We start from the raw sequence: 19,660 nt of genomic DNA, 5'->3' as shown, positions 1-19,660 counted from the left end.
AAAATACCAGTGGGTAACGTCCCAAGGCATACTGCAAACGCAACCAAAGGGTTTCTGAAAGGAAGTTATATTTCTGTGAGCCAGTCACTCAATCACAACAGAGCATTCTTTTCAGTTACAGAAACAAAAGTAAAAGGCAGAAAGACCAAAAGACAAACAGCAACTGGATTCGAAAAATTCAGCAAGGTTTGAAAATAATTTTAAAATTAGAGTTTGAGTTCAGGGAACAGACTAGATCAGAGCGTGCATCAGCAGCATCTTTTCAGTATGTGGAAATGCTTAAACATCTACAAAAAAGACACTGGATGGATGGGAGCATATTTTGATCTAAAACCTTCAATACGTACAACCTACCAGTTATATAGGCACTGTCGCAGAATTTGGAACTGAGAAATGATAACAAGCTGGATGGTCTTTCTCCTCTAAAGCTTAGAGGATGTTGCACACATGCTTTTAAAAAATGATTTCATGAGAATGTTTTTATTTCTCTGGCCACAGAACAGTTTTCGTTTTTGTTTCAGTCATTTTGACATGGGTTTTTGCCCAGAGAAGATGGGTGTTTCTACATCATATTCACATATGGCTTCTTCTTTCCATGATAAAGCTTCAACGTGCAGATAAAAATGATATGGCATAACAGACTTGTAGATCTGAAGTAAAAAGGTAAAGTACCACTATTGTATGACTTACTGTCATGCCGTTAAAAAAATCTGTGTTGAAAGTGAGAAATACATGTGTTCTTGTCTCATATTCACATAACTAAGTGGGTTTTTTTTGGGTAGACTGGGGGAGGGGGGGGTGCATCATAGAGGTTGCACAGTGCCATTCTAAAGGCTGAACATTACCCTAAGCATTGTTCTAGTGTGCTGTATACCTGTAACTAACTCAGTCTTACCTATCTGCCTCCTCTCTGTTGCCTTGTTTTTCGGACAGCTCCTGGTCAAGGGAGGACGAGGTGCTTCCTTCTCGGCTGACTTCGCTGTTCCGTCCTGGGCTGTTGTCAGCAGATGCTCGCCGCCCGCCACCTGGAGGACGAGTGATGGTGGCATCTGTGTGCTGCTTCAGAGTCTGCAGCTTGGCCAAGGGTATGATGTCACATCCCTGAGGCCGATGCCACACTGTGCGTTGGGTGGAGGCGTTATAGTAGTAGAAGCGTGAAGTATTGGGGTCAAACAGCTCCCACCACTGGTTCTCACCGGTACGCTTGATGCAAACACCCTGTGGTGGGTCCCACACGCACTCACCCGTTAGCAGATTGGCATACATATGCTCCCGTGTCCGTGGCTCAATGATTTCCACCCACTCCAACCTGTAGGGGCAGATTGCAAAATGATAGAATTACAGTGGCTACATACTCCATCTGCCAGCCTAACTAGCTGGTCAACAGAGCCCATCCACACCTCCCTCCTAAAACCCTCAATGTCTAAGGTGCAGATAAACTTGAGAGGCAAATAGCCAAAGACCCCCCCAGAAAGGACCTGCAGACAACCAAGGACCCCAGAGGCGTAAATCAGACATTCTGAAGGAGACTAAGGAGAACCCACCCTACATGTTTGAGTGCCAGGGCCACAGATCCATACCCAACCCACGCAGAAGAGGCAAGCCACCCAGCCCAGTGCAAGCACCAATGACTACAAGGATCCCAGACCTAACATCCCAGGACAGCAAGGCAGTAATCACTCGTGCTCCCCACCACCACCAATCAAGGCAGACACACAGATACCCAGAAACAGCAGCCCCAGCTTTCCAGCTCCCTGAAAAGTCGCCAGAGATCCAAAGACCAACCCTGGCCACCTGTAAGGCACATAGGTAGATGAGACTAAAGCCGAGCTCCCCCTAAAACAAATTCATCCAACTGTTTTTTTTATTGAGGCAGATATTCTCTCCAGATTAATGTGACCTAGAATTAAATTTGTAGTCAACTAAGGTTAATAACGGAGTTCTACAGGGTTCCATGGTAGGACCAGTTCTGTCTATGCAGACAGTGTCTTTAGAAAACATAGCATACATCTTTACTGCTATGCAGATGATACCCAACTTTATCTATCTCTGAAGCCAGATAACACACCCCAATTAGTTAACCTGCAGAAATGTCTTAAAGACATAAAAACTAGTTTATGCATTTATTACCTCTAGGCTGGTCTACTGCAATTCATTATTATCAGGATGTTTCCCCGAACTCCTTGAAAAGCTGATCCAAAATGATGCAGCAGAACGCTGACAGGGACTAGAAAGCGAGAACATATTTCCTTTTATTGGCTCCCTGGTTAAATCCAAAATTGAATTTAAAAACAAAGTACTGCACCACCCCATTAGAGCACGTCACTCTCAGACTGGGAGCTTACTTGTGTTTCCAAGGGTATTTAAAGTGGAATGGGGGTTAAGAGGCTTCAGCCTTGTGCAACCAGTTTGGATTTGGGCAGCAGACATACTTTCTACTTTTAGGATTAGAATTCAAACTTTCCATTTTGATAAAGCATATAGTTAGGGCAGGGTCAGGTGACCTGGAATCCTCAATTAGCTATGCTGCAGTAGATCTAGGCTTCTGGAGGAATCCCATTTTAATGAAATGCATTTAATCATTAGTTCATATTAATATCTGGCTCCTGTCCACAGCATGTCTTTTGTCCTATCTTCCTCCCTTTACTGCCAAACAGTGGTGGCAGATTGCCACCTCTCCCTGAGCCTGGTTCTGCTGGAGGGTTCTTCCTGTTAAAAGAGATTTTTTCCCACTCCCCTCTGTCGCCAAAGCACTTCTTACAGGGGCTCATCTAATTGGTTTTCTCTTTTTTCTCTGTATCATTGTAGGCTCTTTATTTTACAACATAAAACACGTTGAGACAACTGTTATAGTAATTTGGTGCTAAATAAATAAAACTGAACTGAATCTGTTTGCTAAAACTGCCGGACAGGACAGGTTTAAAAAAACTAAATAAAAAATGTTGTCATCCACCCTCTTTTTTGAAAAAATCTTGACCCTTCTCTTCTTTAAAGAATTTAAAGACCAATTTGAAAATTACAGTTTACTGCTAAGATTTGAAACTTACCAGTTTACATCTTATAACTGTTCCAAAGAGACAGCCCTTCTTAGCGTCTGCAGTGACATTTTGCATACTGATGCAGGCGAAGTTTTGTTCTGCCTTGACCTCTGCCTTACTGATACCGTTGAACATTTTGATCAATAGGCTGAGATACTAATGTCTAGTATTGGATGATATCTGTCTCAATGTTTCTTGTCTGTGGCTGTTTTTAAGTTCTGGTTCTCTTCGACTTCTCCTACTATAAAGTTCTGTTTTGGGCCTTTATTGTTTCTGTTATGATTTCTTCCTCTTCAGCACATTTTAAGCACTTTTAAGGAAATCTCAGTGACAATTCTCGCTGCTATGAAGGCGACATTCAGTTGCATATCTCTTTAAAGCCCAAAGATGTTTCCAAGCTGGATATTTTGAAGTACTCACATACCACAACATCACTAATTCAATTGCACTAGCTCACAATTCAGAGTACACACTAATTCTGGCTCTGGTTTTGACTTTTAGACCTGTGGATAAAGAAGCCGTCCATCCAACCAGTGTAATGGTTGGATGGACACCAGAGAACTTTCGATCTACAGCAACTTCCACGCTGTCTTCACAGCTAACAAAGTGTTGTGATGGCACAAGGGAGAGGTGTGTTTCATTCGAATCCAGGTGCCCACTAAAACCCAGCGGCAGCTATTTTCCTGCCTCCACAAGTAACTGCAGAAGACAACAAGGCAAACATGGCCACCAAAGCAAAGTAAAATTGCACTCTGTACAAAAGCAAAAGTCATCCAGTGCATGCAAAACGAGTCTCTGTCTCTAAGTAGACAGGGACTGCTTTACCATCTACCATGTTTTCTTTTATTTGTTTTTTTTTAAATAAATAGTCCTTTTGTGCACTTTGGGAGGCCAGCATAACAAATTACATGTTCAGAACATCTTCTGACTATGGTCGTGTCCAAATTCATGGGCTGCATCCTCCTGAGGACGCATTTGTACACCGATTACGTCACAGCGACGCGCCGAAGGCTGTACAAATTCGTAGACTCCTCCGAATGCAGCCGACAAATGCGTCCTCCTTTTCCCCGAATTTGAAGGATGGGTCGGGTGTGTCCTTCGTGGCCCACCATATCCCAGAATTCATAGCGTGGCCCAGCCAAACTCCAGTTTCCAACAATGGCGGCCGCTACTAAGTTTTAAAATTACTCTTATTAATCTTTCTGGGTCACAAAATAAACTTTTAACATATTTTCAGGCGAGAATGTGGGTGTGTAAACTTCAAATATCTGCTCGGTTTATCAAAATATCGCATATTTCCAAAAGTGTTTCGACGTTTTCAGAGACGTCTGTTACCCACCAGCTCGATAGCTAGCCGGGAGCTCGAGGGTCACTAAAGCCGCCGAGAACGGCACAACTCCCGGCACATCATTTTCAGATCACCGCGGACTTTCGCTGCTCGGGTTAAACGTAATATATAAGTCACTTAGAAAAACTAAAAATGTTATTGTTGGGCTTTTTTCAGTGTTTTATTTGTTCGTGAGTAAATCTGTTTGGCTGAGATTAAAGTTATTAGATTAGATAAAATAAAACTTTATTAATCCCCCGGGTGGGTTCCTCCTTGGTTTTCACACAGCTGACTAAACGTCAAACAGAAAACTGATTAAACAGAAGTGTGAGATGGTCGAGAATTTACGCCAGTGTCCTGTTATATTTTAGATAGCAAGGAGCAGACAGCCGAGTTTATTAAACTCCACCGACACAGCGGTGACGCAAATCAGAAGGCTAGACCGTCCAATTTCACAGCCGTTTACTTCCGGCCTACCCGACCTTCTGAGGACCCAGCCCACGTAGACCGCGAAGGCCGGGTCCTCAGGAGGATGCAGCCCATGAATTTGGACACGACCTATGCCTGCATTTTATATTATATATGTATATTAAAAAAACCTGCAACAATTTTGTCTTCAAAGCTGATGTATTAGAAGCAGGAAAATTAGGCAAGTGCAAACTGGTGTGAGAATTGTGCAGTGCATATGCGTCTGCAAAGCTGCAGACCAGTCAAGGTGCCCACTGCCCAGTATGGTGCTCAGTATGGACATTTTCACTACTCAAACTTACATTTGTAATGTATTGTCATGTCATGTGCTCCAAGTTCAAGATCCTTAGTTCCAGTTTATCTTTCGTTTGTTTCTTGTTGTACGTATGTACTTAGTTTTAGTTCGTTTTTTCCAGCAGTAAAGCTGACACTTTAAGTTAAATGATCAAAGAACTGACCTCACAGCCCACTGTTCATTCAGTGGGCTAGTCTCAGTTATTGTGCAAATGTACTGCTTATAAGGTTGGGAAAACCAGCAGTCAGCTGACACTGAAGAAGTCACTTTGATGAGTGACGAAAAGTTTCTCCCACTAAAAAAAAGCTATGTCCAGATGAACAGAATCAACTTTTTGGGACACTTTAAGCTAAGTTTACCATCTTTGAGTCTAGCGTTTGGGTCCAACCCCTGCCTGCCACACAGCTCACCTTGACACATTTCTCTGCAGACGATCAGTTAGCTGTTTGACGACTACTCTTTCTAGAATTTTCAGAGGGCCCGGTGGCGCCAGTGTTCGGCAGCCTCGCCTCTGTCAGTGCGCCCCAGGGCAGCTGTGGCTACAATGTAGCTTGCCATCACCAGTGTGTGAATGGGTGGATGACTGAATGTGTAAAGTGCTTTGGGGTTCTTAGGAACTAGTAAAGCGCTATACAAATACAGGCCATTTACCATCTTCTAAATTAGTGGATGCCATTTCCTCTGCAGCTTGCGAATTATTAATTCTACTTTAAGGTGCACATTTGAGAGTTATACCAAGGAGTCAAGTACTTCTGATTTAAGACTTTCTTTTTCAGAGGAACTACAGTGTCCAGGGTCAGATACCGTGAAGATGTAAAATTATCAACACGATAATCGACCTTGGATGGAGCAGAGTTCAGGTAACTGCTCCACACTGTTTGTACATGGCATTGAAGATGACAAAAGACGATTAATTATATCTTTAAATTAGTTCTAACACTTAGAAAGACATCTACTGTGGTGAAATCTATTCCCAACTGCTGTGTAATCCATTATTGTAAATTGTAAATTTAACCATAGACCCAGATGGAGTTTTAATTTGAAAGTCTAACTCTTAGCCTTGTCCATCCTAATTGGAAAACTCAAAAACCCACTGACTTTTTTTCTGATTTAGTACTCACTTCAGATCAAATAACTATTGTGTGTGATTTTAATATACATATAGATGCTGAAAGTGACAGAATCAACTGAGCATTTAATCTATTATTAGACTCAATTGGCTTCTCTAAAGTTATAAAAGAGCCCACCCACCACTTTAATTACACTTTGGATCTCGTTCAACGTTGTTGTTGAACTTTACATTTACAATAATGGATTCTAGAGCACCACCACATTAACCAATTATGGCCAATTAATCCCACTATCTCCGCTCTGGATCTTTATTTAACTGGCCTGTTCCGCTTCATCTGACAAGGATTCACTCTGACAACTGGTGTACCATTTCTTTCTCTCTTTTCTTTCTCATACACAAGGGGCACACATAGTACCTCGCATAACTATAGCTGCACAAGTCTCGGCAAGGCTTTCTTTAAGAGTTCAATTCAGTTTTATTTATATAGTACGAAATCACAACAGCAGTCATTGCAAAGCACTTTATATTTATATGAGGTAAAAACCCTGTACTAATGGAGACAAAATTCCCAAAATCAAGCTGGGAGCTGGTTCCACAGAAGAGGGGCGTGAAGTCTTATTAGAATTTTTGAGACAGTCCGACAATAATAAAATACATCCAAAATACATTCATAAAAAAGTTTTTTTTAACATCAGGGGTGACACAATGTTTCTAATTTTAGAGATATTGCACAACTGTAAGAAAGTAGTAGTTTGTTTAATAAGCACAATAAAGTAAAAAAAAAACAAAAAACAACAGCCCAAGGTAATGCTACACAGATTAAGTATCTGGTTAGACATCATGTTTCAAAGATTTTTAGGGCCAAGTACAATAACCTAATCTGAGTGATGTGATTGCTGAAATGGTGTTACAGTTTTGTTTTTGTGGATGTGTGAATTTCAGAATTTGAGTAGGACCTGTTAGCTTCAGGTCCCACTTACAGAGAGGCACTGGTTTGACTGAGTTAGTAGTGTGACCATACAGCTTCAGCCTTATGTGAGTATCAAACCTCCAAATGAAAACTCAGACTGTGGCTGGTGCAGGAAAGTAAGTTCAATCTCTATAGAAGTTTCCCGGAGAAATGATAACGTCCAACCCAAGCTCTTTATTAAACCCATGATGCATTGTGCATTACAGGTTAAATAAACAGTAAATTATGGACTAATTAAATGTAAAAGGCTTTCATTCTAGCTAGATAAAATGCACATGGAAAGCATTAAAAATATAGTTAATTAGTTTGAATAACTTTGATTTTCTGAAATCTCTATTGCAACAACTCAACCTTTAAAACACAGAATAGAGGCTATAACCCTGGCATTGCTAAAAGCTCCTCCTCCCTCCCCTTAAAAAGGTCAACTTGCATAGATTGCATTTCTTCTCCCCAACCATTTGTCTTTATAAAATCACTGCTCTCCGTTGCTGGGAGACCACTGAGCACACTGGCAACACTTCCGAGGATTAAATAGGAAGAGGGTATTGGACAAGGACAGATGAGGAGTTGAGGTGGTGTGGGATAAAGCGATAAAGAAGTAGACATAAAGGCTATGATATTTCATTTCCTGCTCCTTACATAAGCAGAACCAAAATGTTCACACCTACTGGAGCTTTAACAACAAGCCCATCCTTAACAGCCCATGAGGGATTTGTAGGATTTATATCAAGTTATCAAAATAAATATTAAAAAAAACAAAACAGGTTTTCTTTTGGTAAAAAACATATTTATTAGGTCATAGGTGAATTATGACCAATTGCAATGGCCCATGTCCCACTGAGACTGCTGACAGTCTTAAGTCGAAGTATTGGAGCCTGTTCCTGCTAAGACACAATGTGACAGATACTTCTTTGAGGATTTTTTTAAAGGTGTCGTGGCATTAATGTTGCTGATGATGTCAGAAGTTGTGAAGAAAAGTTACATTTATGGAGAAACACATATCAAAGACTGCTCTCAGCTAGATCAACATCTTTTTGAACTGCTGCATTTTTTGACTAAGATGTCGCCGAGTATGGCAGCCTCGTCGCAGGCTCCCTCAAAACTACAATATTTTATGCCCTCCATATTGCACAATATTCACCTGCTGACTTTCTGTATATATATATATATATTAGAGCTGGGCGATAGAACGATAACGATATGTATCGCGATATAACTTTTACTCGATAGAGAAATTAAGCTATCGCGATAGACCTCGCCGCTCTTGTCCTCTTTAAAAAAAAAAAAAAAAAAAAGGTCAGCCAATCCAAATTAAGTAGCGCAGAGCCGAACCAATCACAGCCGCAGCGTCACGTCGCGTGACTTGTTACGTACAGCACAAGTGCCAAGCCACACGTGTGTTTGTTTGGGAAGCAGCCAGCGGGTAATGGAGCCAGCGCGTAATGGAGGAAATGAGTGTGCCGACTAGAAAAATCAACCGAGCGTGACCGAAGAGAAAACGGATGATGGTTCCAATGCCGGAGAGATTGTCGAACGGAAGAGCCATAGAAGTTCCGTAGTGTGAAGGTATTTCGGCTATTTCAAGTCTGACAAAAAACAGAGTAGCGTGCACTGTAAATTGTGCCGAAAGCAAGTCTGGAAATACAATAAACTGGTGCATGCGTCACACTGTGCGCCACGTTATTGTTTCGGTGAAATGAATTTCTACAATACTGTTACTGTTAATTCTACTCTCTGCAGTGTTTAAATGCTTACATATACACACAGTTACTGTCCCTCCACACATACGACTCGGTTCTGCTTCTATGCCCCAGCTTTGTTTACTTTTTCCCACCGAGGCTTCTAGACTTCTGATTGGCCAACATTTCTGCACGGTTAGGAATCTAGCGCCACCTGCTGCTTTGGCATGTTCATAGCAGCGTTTTCCTTCATTTCTGCCTTTATGTGTGGACAGGATTATTTTTTAAAACGAAAACCGAAAATCTCCGTTTTCAAAAACACCCGTGTACGTGTGGACGTAGCCTCAGTCTCTGACTGGAAGCGCTAATTCGTCATTCGGCTTTTGTCAGACTAAAGTAACTGTTAAAACTGTTTGAAAAGCTAAGCTATACAACAAGGAGAGATTGAGAATTTCCTTTTAGTTCTCAGTTTATTTGATATTGACAAAAGTTAGTCAGTTTTGTCTGTTCTTCTGTAAAACAAACTAAGATTTATTTTTAGAATTAATATTTTGTTTCTAAGTGGAATTGACAATTTAGTCTGTTTCATTTGTTCTATTTTGAAACTTAAACGCTTTAGCGGCTGCCTTTTGTGTAGTTTGCAATATTTGCCTTTATTTATCTGAAAAAGTCTCATGTTCCTTAAGTACATCTACCCTGTTGAACTTATTATGGGAAATAAATATTTAAATAAAAACAAGCTGCTGATTATTTCACATTTTACTTGTGAGCAACGGCACATTTAAATCTTACAAATATAGTTATTTGGCTTATATCGTGATTAGGGGTGGGTTTTTATAATCGATTCATCGATTAAAATCGATTCTGGCTTGGATAACGTAAAATCGATTCATTAAAATCCTGAATCGATTCATTAAAATCCTGAATCGATTTTTTTAATATAAATTTATTTTGCCCGAAATGCCAGAATCTCTGGTGACATCTCACAAAATTTCAAGAACCACCAAACAGTTAAGACAGTAAATGAGAGCAGGAACACGGATTCTGCACATAGACTTAAACACACAGCGCGACCCGCGGATCAGAATCAGTGAGATGTCGCCTTTCTCACCCGACGGCAAGGACACGGTCGGGGCTGAAAGCCGACAGCTTGCTGATTCTGATGTGTCGGCGGGTCCAAGCTTTGTGTTCACGCCCTTTATGCGCCGATTCTAAAGCTGTTAGTTTGATCTCTCTCCAAACAATATTGACCGAACCAGCAGCAAAAGAAGATTCACATAAACATCGTCATGTATTCACTCTGACTTTTACTGTTTTGCTTCCACCGCGATGCACAGCTCGCTCTCTCTCTCTCTCTCTCTCTCTCTCCCCCCCCCCCCTCTCTCTCTCTGTACTTCAAGAACAGTTTCCCTTTCTTCATTATTCGCTTGCTTGTTACGCACAAGTCTACTGTTGTTTACAGCGCTGTCAGCCGCTGTTTTTTTCCCTTTTACATTCTTCCGAAAAGAAAACCTCATTTCTGCTGTTCAATACTGAACAAATTTAAACTTTTTAAAATTATTCAAAATGCAAAACGCTTAACCATGTCTCTAATAAAACCGCTGTAACTTCAGAGGTAATGTTCATATGTTGATTAATGGTTTTCTTTCGTTTTTGATGTACTGCAGAATATTTTTATAAAATCCCAGGCCAGGAAAATCACCTTCATGTTTTTCTGTGTTTTATCTTCAGCTACTTTGACACAAAGGTATCTGCTGTGACGCTCACACCTTTGATAAAGTCTTGCGTGTGTCAGCTTCCTTTTTATTGATACAAAAATATGTAAATGTACTGATCTGAATTATAATATTTCTGACTGTCAAAATATCCCAGATTTAAATCGAATCGAATTAAATCGAATCGTGGATCGAATCGATTCGGGACCTTGTGAATCGGAATTGAATCGATTCTAGAAATCAGTGACGATACCCAGCCCTAATCGTGATAGATATCGTTATCGCCTGAAATGAAAAAAACATATCGTGATATGAAAAAATCTCATATCGCCCAGCTCTAATATGTATGTGTGTATATATATATATATATATTAGGGGTGCAACGACACTCGTATCGATATTGAACCGTTCGATACAGTGCTTTCGGTTCGGTACGCATATGTATCGAACAATACAAAATTTGTAATTTATTTTATCAACTTTCCTTCTGACGATGCTGTCTGTGTTGAGCGCTCAGTGTATCTGCGTTCGACTACTCCGCCTAGGCTGCACTGTCGAGCGCAGATCCACTGAGCGCTCAACACAGACAGCATAGTCAGAAGGAAGAGCGCAGGGCAAGCTAGCAAGACAGAAGTTAAGCTCTCCTTGCAACATGGCAAATTGAACCTCCCCCACCCTCATTCAGATCTGGCGTTTGGAATTATTTTGGTTTTCATGTGACTATGACCCTGAAGGTAAGCGCGTCATGGACTAAAGTAAAACAGTATGTTGGATGTGCCACGCAATGCTCAATTACATGGGTGGGAACTAGTGTGTTAGCGCAGTTAGCTCGTTAACGTGTTGGCCGTCTAGCCCCATGCAGGGGTAGCTCGATAACGGAGATTTGCCGTGTTGTGGCGTTAACGTCATTTCAACGAGATTAACGCTGACAGCACTAGTGGGAACACAACGAATATGACTGCACATTTACACCGACATCATCCTAGTGCAAAGACAAGTGGAAGCAGACAAAAACAACAAGCATGCATGCTACAAACTTTACCCGAGTCATTTAGACAGCCGTTAGCACATGATTCTCCTTATGGGAACCTGATATGTTTAATATTGTGGCGAGCTCAGACAAGGAGGAGACGGAGGTGTCGTTTGGTCTTGCTTCCCGTGAGCTAGCCAGGGAGCACAGCCGTTTATTGACATCTGCAGAAGAACACTGCCGCTAGCTAACTGCTCAGCGCGGCAACCGCACAGCAACAACAACAACACCACACAGGGCGCCCTCTGACCCCGGAAGGACACACCGTCGCAGCGAGAGGGCGTCACCCGTCACTATGGCAACATAAACAAAACATAACTGTACAAACAGAACCCCGAACAGCCCTGACCCGCTACAATATGCTGCTGAGAATATAGCCCAGAAGAAGCGTATAGTATAGCTTTTATTTTGGAAAGAGCCTTTTCTCTGTAATAAACTCTCTTTTCCAAAGATGAGTGATTCCTCAATCAGATTTATTTTTTTAATTACTTTTGTTTCAGCAACATTAAATTTAAAAACTGTACTTTTGAGTTAAAATATATATTTATAATTTTAATAAATGACAAATTAAAAAGGCATGAACATTTTTTTGTATCGAAAAAATATCGAACCGTGACACCAAAGTATCGAATCGAACCGAACCGGAAGGTCGGGGGATCGACTCCACTGAATGGCTACCCTGAGGTACCCCTGAGCAAGGTACTGTCCCTACACACTGCTCCCCGGGCGCTGCACTGGTGGCTGCCCACTGCTTCACTGGGTGAATGGGTTAAATTCAGAGGAACTATTTCCCTATGGGGACTAACACGCACACTTTACTTTACACTTTTACATAGGTTTAGTGTTTCAAACATTAAACATTTGGTTTGCTTACCAAACCAAAACAAAAGGAAAAAAAAAAGGTGCTTCAAAAGAAGAAGGCAAAAAGACCGCAGGATGAGTATACTGCCACGAGGATGAACTTAAGAGGTGCAGTCTGTGATTTTGCTGAGCAAAAGACCCAAATGATGACATTCAAATAGGCAAGCAGTAGGGATGGATGATAGTCTCAAAATTATCTAAAATTATAAATTATAGTGGCCTCCTCGTGGTTAACCAGGAGGTCAAGGGTGGAGAGTAAGCAGGTCAGGGGCCCAACTGGAGACCAGCAATAATTCAGAAGGGGTTGGCCAGAAGACCAGGAGGGAAAACTGAGCTATTCTGTGGGTCAGCTGGTAGGCCGGTACTGCTCTCTGGCCATAATACATATGGTCGCCTGCTCACCCACTGAGCTAAAACGGTGCCACCTCCCATTGTACTTTTAAATATGCTAGGAACCACAAGTACGCTTGCAGTTTGAGAGTAAAGTGCTCGATTAGCAGTGATGTGGTATTATGCAGACTTTACGATAAGCTGGGGCCTTTAGATGTTGTTCTGGGTTCTTTTGTGACCTCCTAGATGGGTTTTCAGCGTGCTCTGGGAGACATTTTGGTAGGCCAGTCACTCCTGGGATGGTTCATCACTGTTCCAAGATTTTCCATTTGTGGATAATGGCTCTCACTCTGGTTCACTGGAGTACTAAACCCTAAAGAAATGTTGTTGTAACCGTTCCTAGACTGATAAACGTCAATGCCTTTGTTTATCAGCTGTTTCTTTAGGTCAGGGCATGATGTGTTGCTATGTGACATCTTTTAGCCTACCTCACTTTATCAGACTGGTTCTATTTAAGCGATCTCTTGATTCAACAGGCCTGGCAGTAATCAGGCCCGGGTGTGGTAGTGCAATTAAACTCAGCTTTCAAAAACAAGAGGAAATAAAGAAGATTAAAGCTGCAAGCTGCAAGGATCTTGCACTTGTGGCTAACCCCTGCCGAACACCTTAAATGCCCACTAGGTGGCAATGGAGAGTCTATTGAATAATCGATAGATTACTCACAATTACTAAAATTATCGATAGCTGCAGCCCTACATGAAATAGCTTATTAGTTTTTTCCATTACATTTGTGACCTAGAAAAAAAGCAAAATGACTTAACTGGGTTAGGATTAAGTTCAGTGATATCGAGAATATATGGGGAGTGATGTGCTTGCAGTCATTCCCCAAATCTATGTGAATGTTATCATGACCACTGGTTAATGATCTTAAGAATTTTCATACTAACGATCATGAAAATAAACTCAAAGTCAGTTGTGTTTGTTTCGGGAAACTGCGGAGACTGAAGACGTCACTTGAATGAGTGACAAAACATTTCTCCCATTAAAATAAAGATAAGAGAAAATTGAGGCAGCAACTAATTGGGCAAAACCCAGACTTCTGAGGCAGATCACTTTCCAATAGCTAAAAGAATGATTCAGCACTCTACGCATACTAACACAGCTTGATCTTAAAAAAGAAAAACAGATCCCCAACAGTGTCACCCACAAAGCACCCCCACACCATCACACCTCCTCCTTCACGGTGGGAACCATGCATGCAGAGACCATCCGTTCACCTTTTCTGCGTCACACAAAGACAGGGCGAGTGGAACCAAAGATCTCAAATTTGGACTCATCAGACCAAAGCAGGGATTTCCACTGGTATAGTGCCCATTCCTTGTGTTTCTTGGCCCAATCAAATCTCTCCTGCTTGTACTTTTGGACACATTGAAAGTTTTAGCAATTTTTTGGACTGAGTGACATTCAGTTCTTAAATTAATGATGAACTGTTGTTTCTCTTTACTTAGCTGATTGGTTTGTGCAATAATATGAATTCTAAAAGTTGTCAAATAGGGCTATCAGCTGTGTACAAACCTGACTTCTGCACAACACAACTGATGGTCCCAACACCATTAAGAAGGCAAGAAATTCCAGAAATGAACCCTGACAAGGCACAGCTGTGAAGTGAAAACCATTTCAGGTGACTACATCATGAAGCTTATTGAGAGAAGGCCAAGGGTTTGCAGCGCAGTCAACAATGGGTGGCTTCTTGAGAAATCTAAAATATAAGACATATTTAGAGTTACTAAATACTTTTTTTCTTTTCTAGGTAATTCCATATATCTTGCTTCATATATTTGATGTCTTCAGTATGTATCTACAATGTAGATAGTGGTAAAAACATTAAATGAGAAGGTGTGTCCAGACTCTTGACTGTTTGGTGTTCATTAAAATGCTTTCAGAATACGGCAAATGTACAATGATTCAGCTCATAAATCATGACACACTGCTCTCCCTAACATAAGCTCACTTAACTCATTCACTGCCATTGACGTCTATAGCCGTCAATGGCAGTGAATGAGTCAATGGGTTTAACTCATTCACTGCCAATGGCTGGCAGTGAATGAGTTAATAGGTTGAAAGTATCAGTATCGGTAATACTTCCCTTAATCTACTTGGTATCAGATCGATACCAAACTCTGTGATATCCTACAGCACTAGCACAAACAACATGTCAGGCCAAAACTGTACATCTTAAAGAATATATACCAGGAAAGCTGATCTGGCAACCGTATCGGGCTTTAAGGATGTCCTGTGGCAGGTTACAATGTTCCAACTGCAACTACAAATGCTTTCAGATGGGGAGCTGGTGGCACACAAAGGTATTTCTTGGCCAGGCATCTCACTGCTGAATAGGCAACTTCATGTTCCTTCCACCATTTAAGAGGGTCAGCATCACTCTCTACACAAACTGCCAATAAGTAGCTAGAAATGTAATTATTGATTTGCTCCCACTGTATGAAAGCAGTGACTGCAGTGATATGACAGAGATACATTTAAAAATGTATCTCTGTCATGTGTCAGCTGAGTCCTCAGTCACAATCCTCAGTCTAATACAAGCACAGACACACACCTGACACTTCTGTCAGTCTGCCCCAGGGCAGCTGTGGCTACAACTGTGGTTTGCCTCCACCAGTGTGTGAATGTGAGAGTGTCTAGAAAATATATAAATGCAATCCATTATAAGACCGATAGTTTATGTACGTTTCAGTTGCATAACTGGTAGATCTATAAGTTGGCTATCACTTATGAAAATACTTGTCTGATGGTCAATAGACATATTTAGCTCTGTAGCTGATTCTATAAACTTTGTATTTAACATTATGCCTACCATATTTTTTCTTACTTCAAATCAACTGATTCAGTATCGCACTCACCAAAGGCAAGATGAAGTCTGTGACCAAAACACTGCAAGCTCAGCCACTTGGTCAGCTGAACCACCTTGACTCTATGTCAGTCATTAAAGCTTCAGGTTGAACTTCCAGCTTATGAGGCCAACCTGCAGAGCTTCACTTATATGCGCTCCCATGTGGTGTTGGAGGAAGTAGCTGGTCTGGAAACAGGCACTTTTCAGTTTACAATTAAATGTTTCAGTGACACTCGTGTATGACTCACAGATCCTGTGAGCCATTTTTGCCACATATGTACATGGCTGGCACATATGTGCCTGGCACATATCGGCACTGATATGTGGTCCAGTGTTTTTAGTGATATGACAGGCCACTGCTTTAGTAATGTCACTCCACGTCTCACTTTTTCACTCACAGCACAGGTATATTTGTTTTTAGTGTGGTTTATATCAGGCAGGAGACTGAAAATACTGCACGGTCTGGGCTACAGCACGCAGTTTCACACATTCTTCATACTGCACTTTATGGTGCTGTTGTAAATGGTGGAAAAGATTATAAGTGGTTGAAACTTTTGTTGGGACAACAAAAGTTTCAACCACTAATCTCCCAGGTTGAATCAAAACCATCTCCAAGTAACTGAGCCATTGTTTTTCTTTCTACCACCCAGCTCCTATTCGATAGCTACCATCCAGTTCAGATCCGTCTCCATTCTGTCACTGGCTGCAGGTGAAGCGATTGGGGAGGGGGGGGTTTATTCGGTGAGGAAGAGAGGTGGGGCAGAGTGACATTGTGTAGAGACAAATGTGGACAAGGCTCTATACTTATAATTGTAACACAGCATCGACTACATCCATATAAATGATATGGTCTCATCTTATATCTAGCATGAAAGTATATCAATATTTCTTAAAAAACACTATATCTCACCCATTCCTAATATAAACATACATAAGCAATGTTTGCTTTAGCAAGAAAGATATAAAGTGTTTCATTAGGAAGCAGTTCAGTTATGTATCATCATCCTGATAATAATTGTGTTTTTTAACTGCAACGTCTGGTTGTGATTGCTGCATACAAATTACATGCAACAATAATATACATTATGTATTAGAAAAGATGTAAACTTACCACACACACATTTGGGTGAGGAAAAGTTAAACTGCTTAGGTTTCAAATATTGTGATCCAGGGATCTGATGAAATTCCCATGGTTGATCAGACTCTAAAGACATATTTATGTCAGATTAAGACAAATTAAAAATACTTTCTAATTTCTAATTTGGAAACATCAATGTTACTGCTGTTGGAGACACATTACACACAAAATGCCGGCTTAATGGATGGTCTAAAAAGCTTCCTTGAAACAGTGGTCTTGAGGCACTTCCTTACAAGGAGACACAAGAAACACAGGATAAACTAAATGTGGGATGAACTAAATCTAAGAAATTCTTGTTTTATTCTTGTTCTCTTATTTTTTTGCACAGCACTTTCATCGGCTGTTATGTTGTTTTAAAGTGCGTTAGAAATAAAGTGGAAGTGGAAAGTTTATAAAGGCTCGTGTGATGCATGGTTGGGCATGTGAAATTAGCTTAACAGCTAAACCATAAAAATCACATGTTGTGAATACATACTCCTAAAATTTAGGGCAACATTCGAGACCTGTAGCGAGTAGTTGAAAGTAGAAACATAGTAAACTCCCATGAGAAATTACCGAATAGGCAGGACTGAAACAGGATCTGGAACTTTTTGCCACCAGGTCCAATATTTAGGTTAGTAAAGACCCTCCATAAAAGTAGGACTGGACAGATGGTTTGAAAGAGTATAAGAGGCCATTTATGTCCACTGTGAATGACCATCATTAAACAGGTGTTGGCTTACGACACCAATTGTTAACCAAGTACAATGCAGACTTGAGGTCCCTTCCAACACCAGTTTGGGTGTTTGTTGGTTTGGTGTTTTGTTTTTTGTTTGTCTTTTTTAAAACGCAGTTTAAGTTTATTCTATAGAAAACATCCGGTTACCAAGTTATCAGTTAATCAGCTCTAGTGTCAGGAGCCTGGAGGAGATCATTTTGCTCAGCTTTCCTATAACTGGTACATGAACTCATTCGTATATAGCACTTTTCTACTCTACAAGCACTGAGAGCGCTTTATACAACATTCCTCATTAACCTATTCGCACCCTTTCATACAACACTTCTTGTGTTTAAGTGCTTTTTATCAGACATTCACACTCTGCTGGACACATTGGAGAGTAACTTGGGGTTAGTATCTTGGCCAAGGATATTTGGCATACAGACTGGAGCAGCCAGGGATCGAATCACCAATCTTCAGATTAGAAGGTGACCAGTTCTACCTTCTTGCTACTACAGCAAGTGTAAAAGCATTCACAACTGATTAAACCTAAAAATATCAATTATTGATAGTCAATTTGCTGCTTAACCTCCTAAACCTCTTTCACAGCATGCATTTTTAATTTCTCTTTGATATTTGGGCTGATTGGGACCTGATGAATGTAAAAACAAAGAATTACCAGATTTTTTTTTTTTTTACCTGATTTTTCTTTCTAAGAGAAATGAGAGCCACATATGAGGATATTCGTTTAACATTTTGATCGAACAGTAGCAGTATAATGTCCTCATAAGTGGATATCAGGCCCTTGTACAGTAAAATGGACTATTTTGGTCTACATAACTCAAAATGTGATGTCCACATATGTGGACGCCAGGTCCTAGGAGGTTAAAGGACCGTGCTGAATCAATCCTGTGCACTGAGCCAAAGGCCTACCACACCTGGTGCATGGTCTTTCAATTAGTGAAACATAAAGACCTGCTTGACCTCTAATTTTCTGCTTCTAAATTCAGATAAAACTGAAGTTAATTTACTCGGCCCTAAAAGTCTTAGGCTATGTTCACACTGCAGGTCTTAATGCTCAATTCCGATTTTTTGATCAAATCCGATTTTTTTGTCTGCTTGTTCACACTACAAATAAAATGTGACAGCAAACGCGCTCTAGTGTGAACGCTCAAAGCGGCCCGCATGCGCAAAAGAAGACGTCACACACAACGTGCTCTGTTTAGACCCAGAGCAAACAATATTGTTTGACTGATGGCCCTTAATATAAAGACTTCGGACTTTATGTCTCCCAATTTTGCTTTAAGTTATAAAGTTATTTTGTTATTTAGATATGGCCTAATAATGATGCTTATTGCCGTTTTAGAGAGCAGCGCTGCTTCAAAGGATAGTTGCAGATTTCTGTCAGAATCTGCAGATTATACAGTACAAATAAAATGTTCACGTTTCTCTAGAGCTGGGCGATAGAACGATAACGATATGTATCGCGATATAACTTTTACTCGATAGAGAAATTAAGCTATCGCGATAGACCTCGCCGCTCTTGTCCTCTTTAAAAAAAAAAAAAAAAAAAAAGGTCAGCCAATCCAAATTAAGTAGCGCAGAGCCGAACCAATCACAGCCGCAGCGTCACGTCGCGTGACTTGTTACGTACAGCACAAGTGCCAAGCCGCACGTGTGTTTGTTTGGGAAGCAGCCAGCGGGTAATGGAGCCAGCGCGTAATGGAGGAAATGAGTGTGCCGACTAGAAAAATCAACCGAGCGTGACCGAAGAGAAAACAGATGATGGTTCCAATGCCGGAGAGATTGTCGAACGGAAGAGCCATAGACGTTCCGTAGTGTGAAGGTATTTCGGCTATTTCAAGTCTGACAAAAAACAGAGTAGCGTGCACTGTAAATTGTGCCGAAAGCAAGTCTGGAAATACAATAAACTGGTGCATGCGTCACACTGTGTGCCACGTTATTGTTTCGGTGAAATGAATTTCTACAATACTGTTACTGTTAATTCTACTCTCTGCAGTGTTTAAATGCTTACATATACACACAGTTACTGTCCCTCCACACATACGACTCGGTTCTGCTTCTATGCCCCAGCTTTGTTTACTTTTTCCCACCGAGGCTTCTAGACTTCT

The 19,660-nt window shown here is 40.9% G+C and overlaps 1 protein-coding gene across 1 annotated transcript in view; it reads right to left on the bottom strand.

The window, feature by feature from the left end:
- The window catches only part of arhgap39 (Rho GTPase activating protein 39), a 68,256-nt gene that overhangs the window by 34,253 nt on the left and 14,343 nt on the right, over window positions 1-19,660 (bottom strand). Inside the window, exon 2 of the mRNA XM_085386521.1 lies at window positions 896-1,309. Within this exon, the coding sequence (XP_085242647.1) occupies window positions 896-1,309 (414 nt within the window). The remainder of the gene's footprint in view (window positions 1-895; window positions 1,310-19,660) is intronic.

This window comes from Rhamphochromis longiceps, linkage group LG17, assembly GCF_057381845.1.
Source record: "Rhamphochromis longiceps isolate RC_006_pf linkage group LG17, R_longiceps_female_GT1.1, whole genome shotgun sequence".
Classification (NCBI taxonomy): domain Eukaryota; kingdom Metazoa; phylum Chordata; class Actinopteri; order Cichliformes; family Cichlidae; genus Rhamphochromis; species Rhamphochromis longiceps.
Note: the sequence above shows the minus strand (reverse complement) of the source record. Positions and strands in the feature narration are given on the sequence as shown.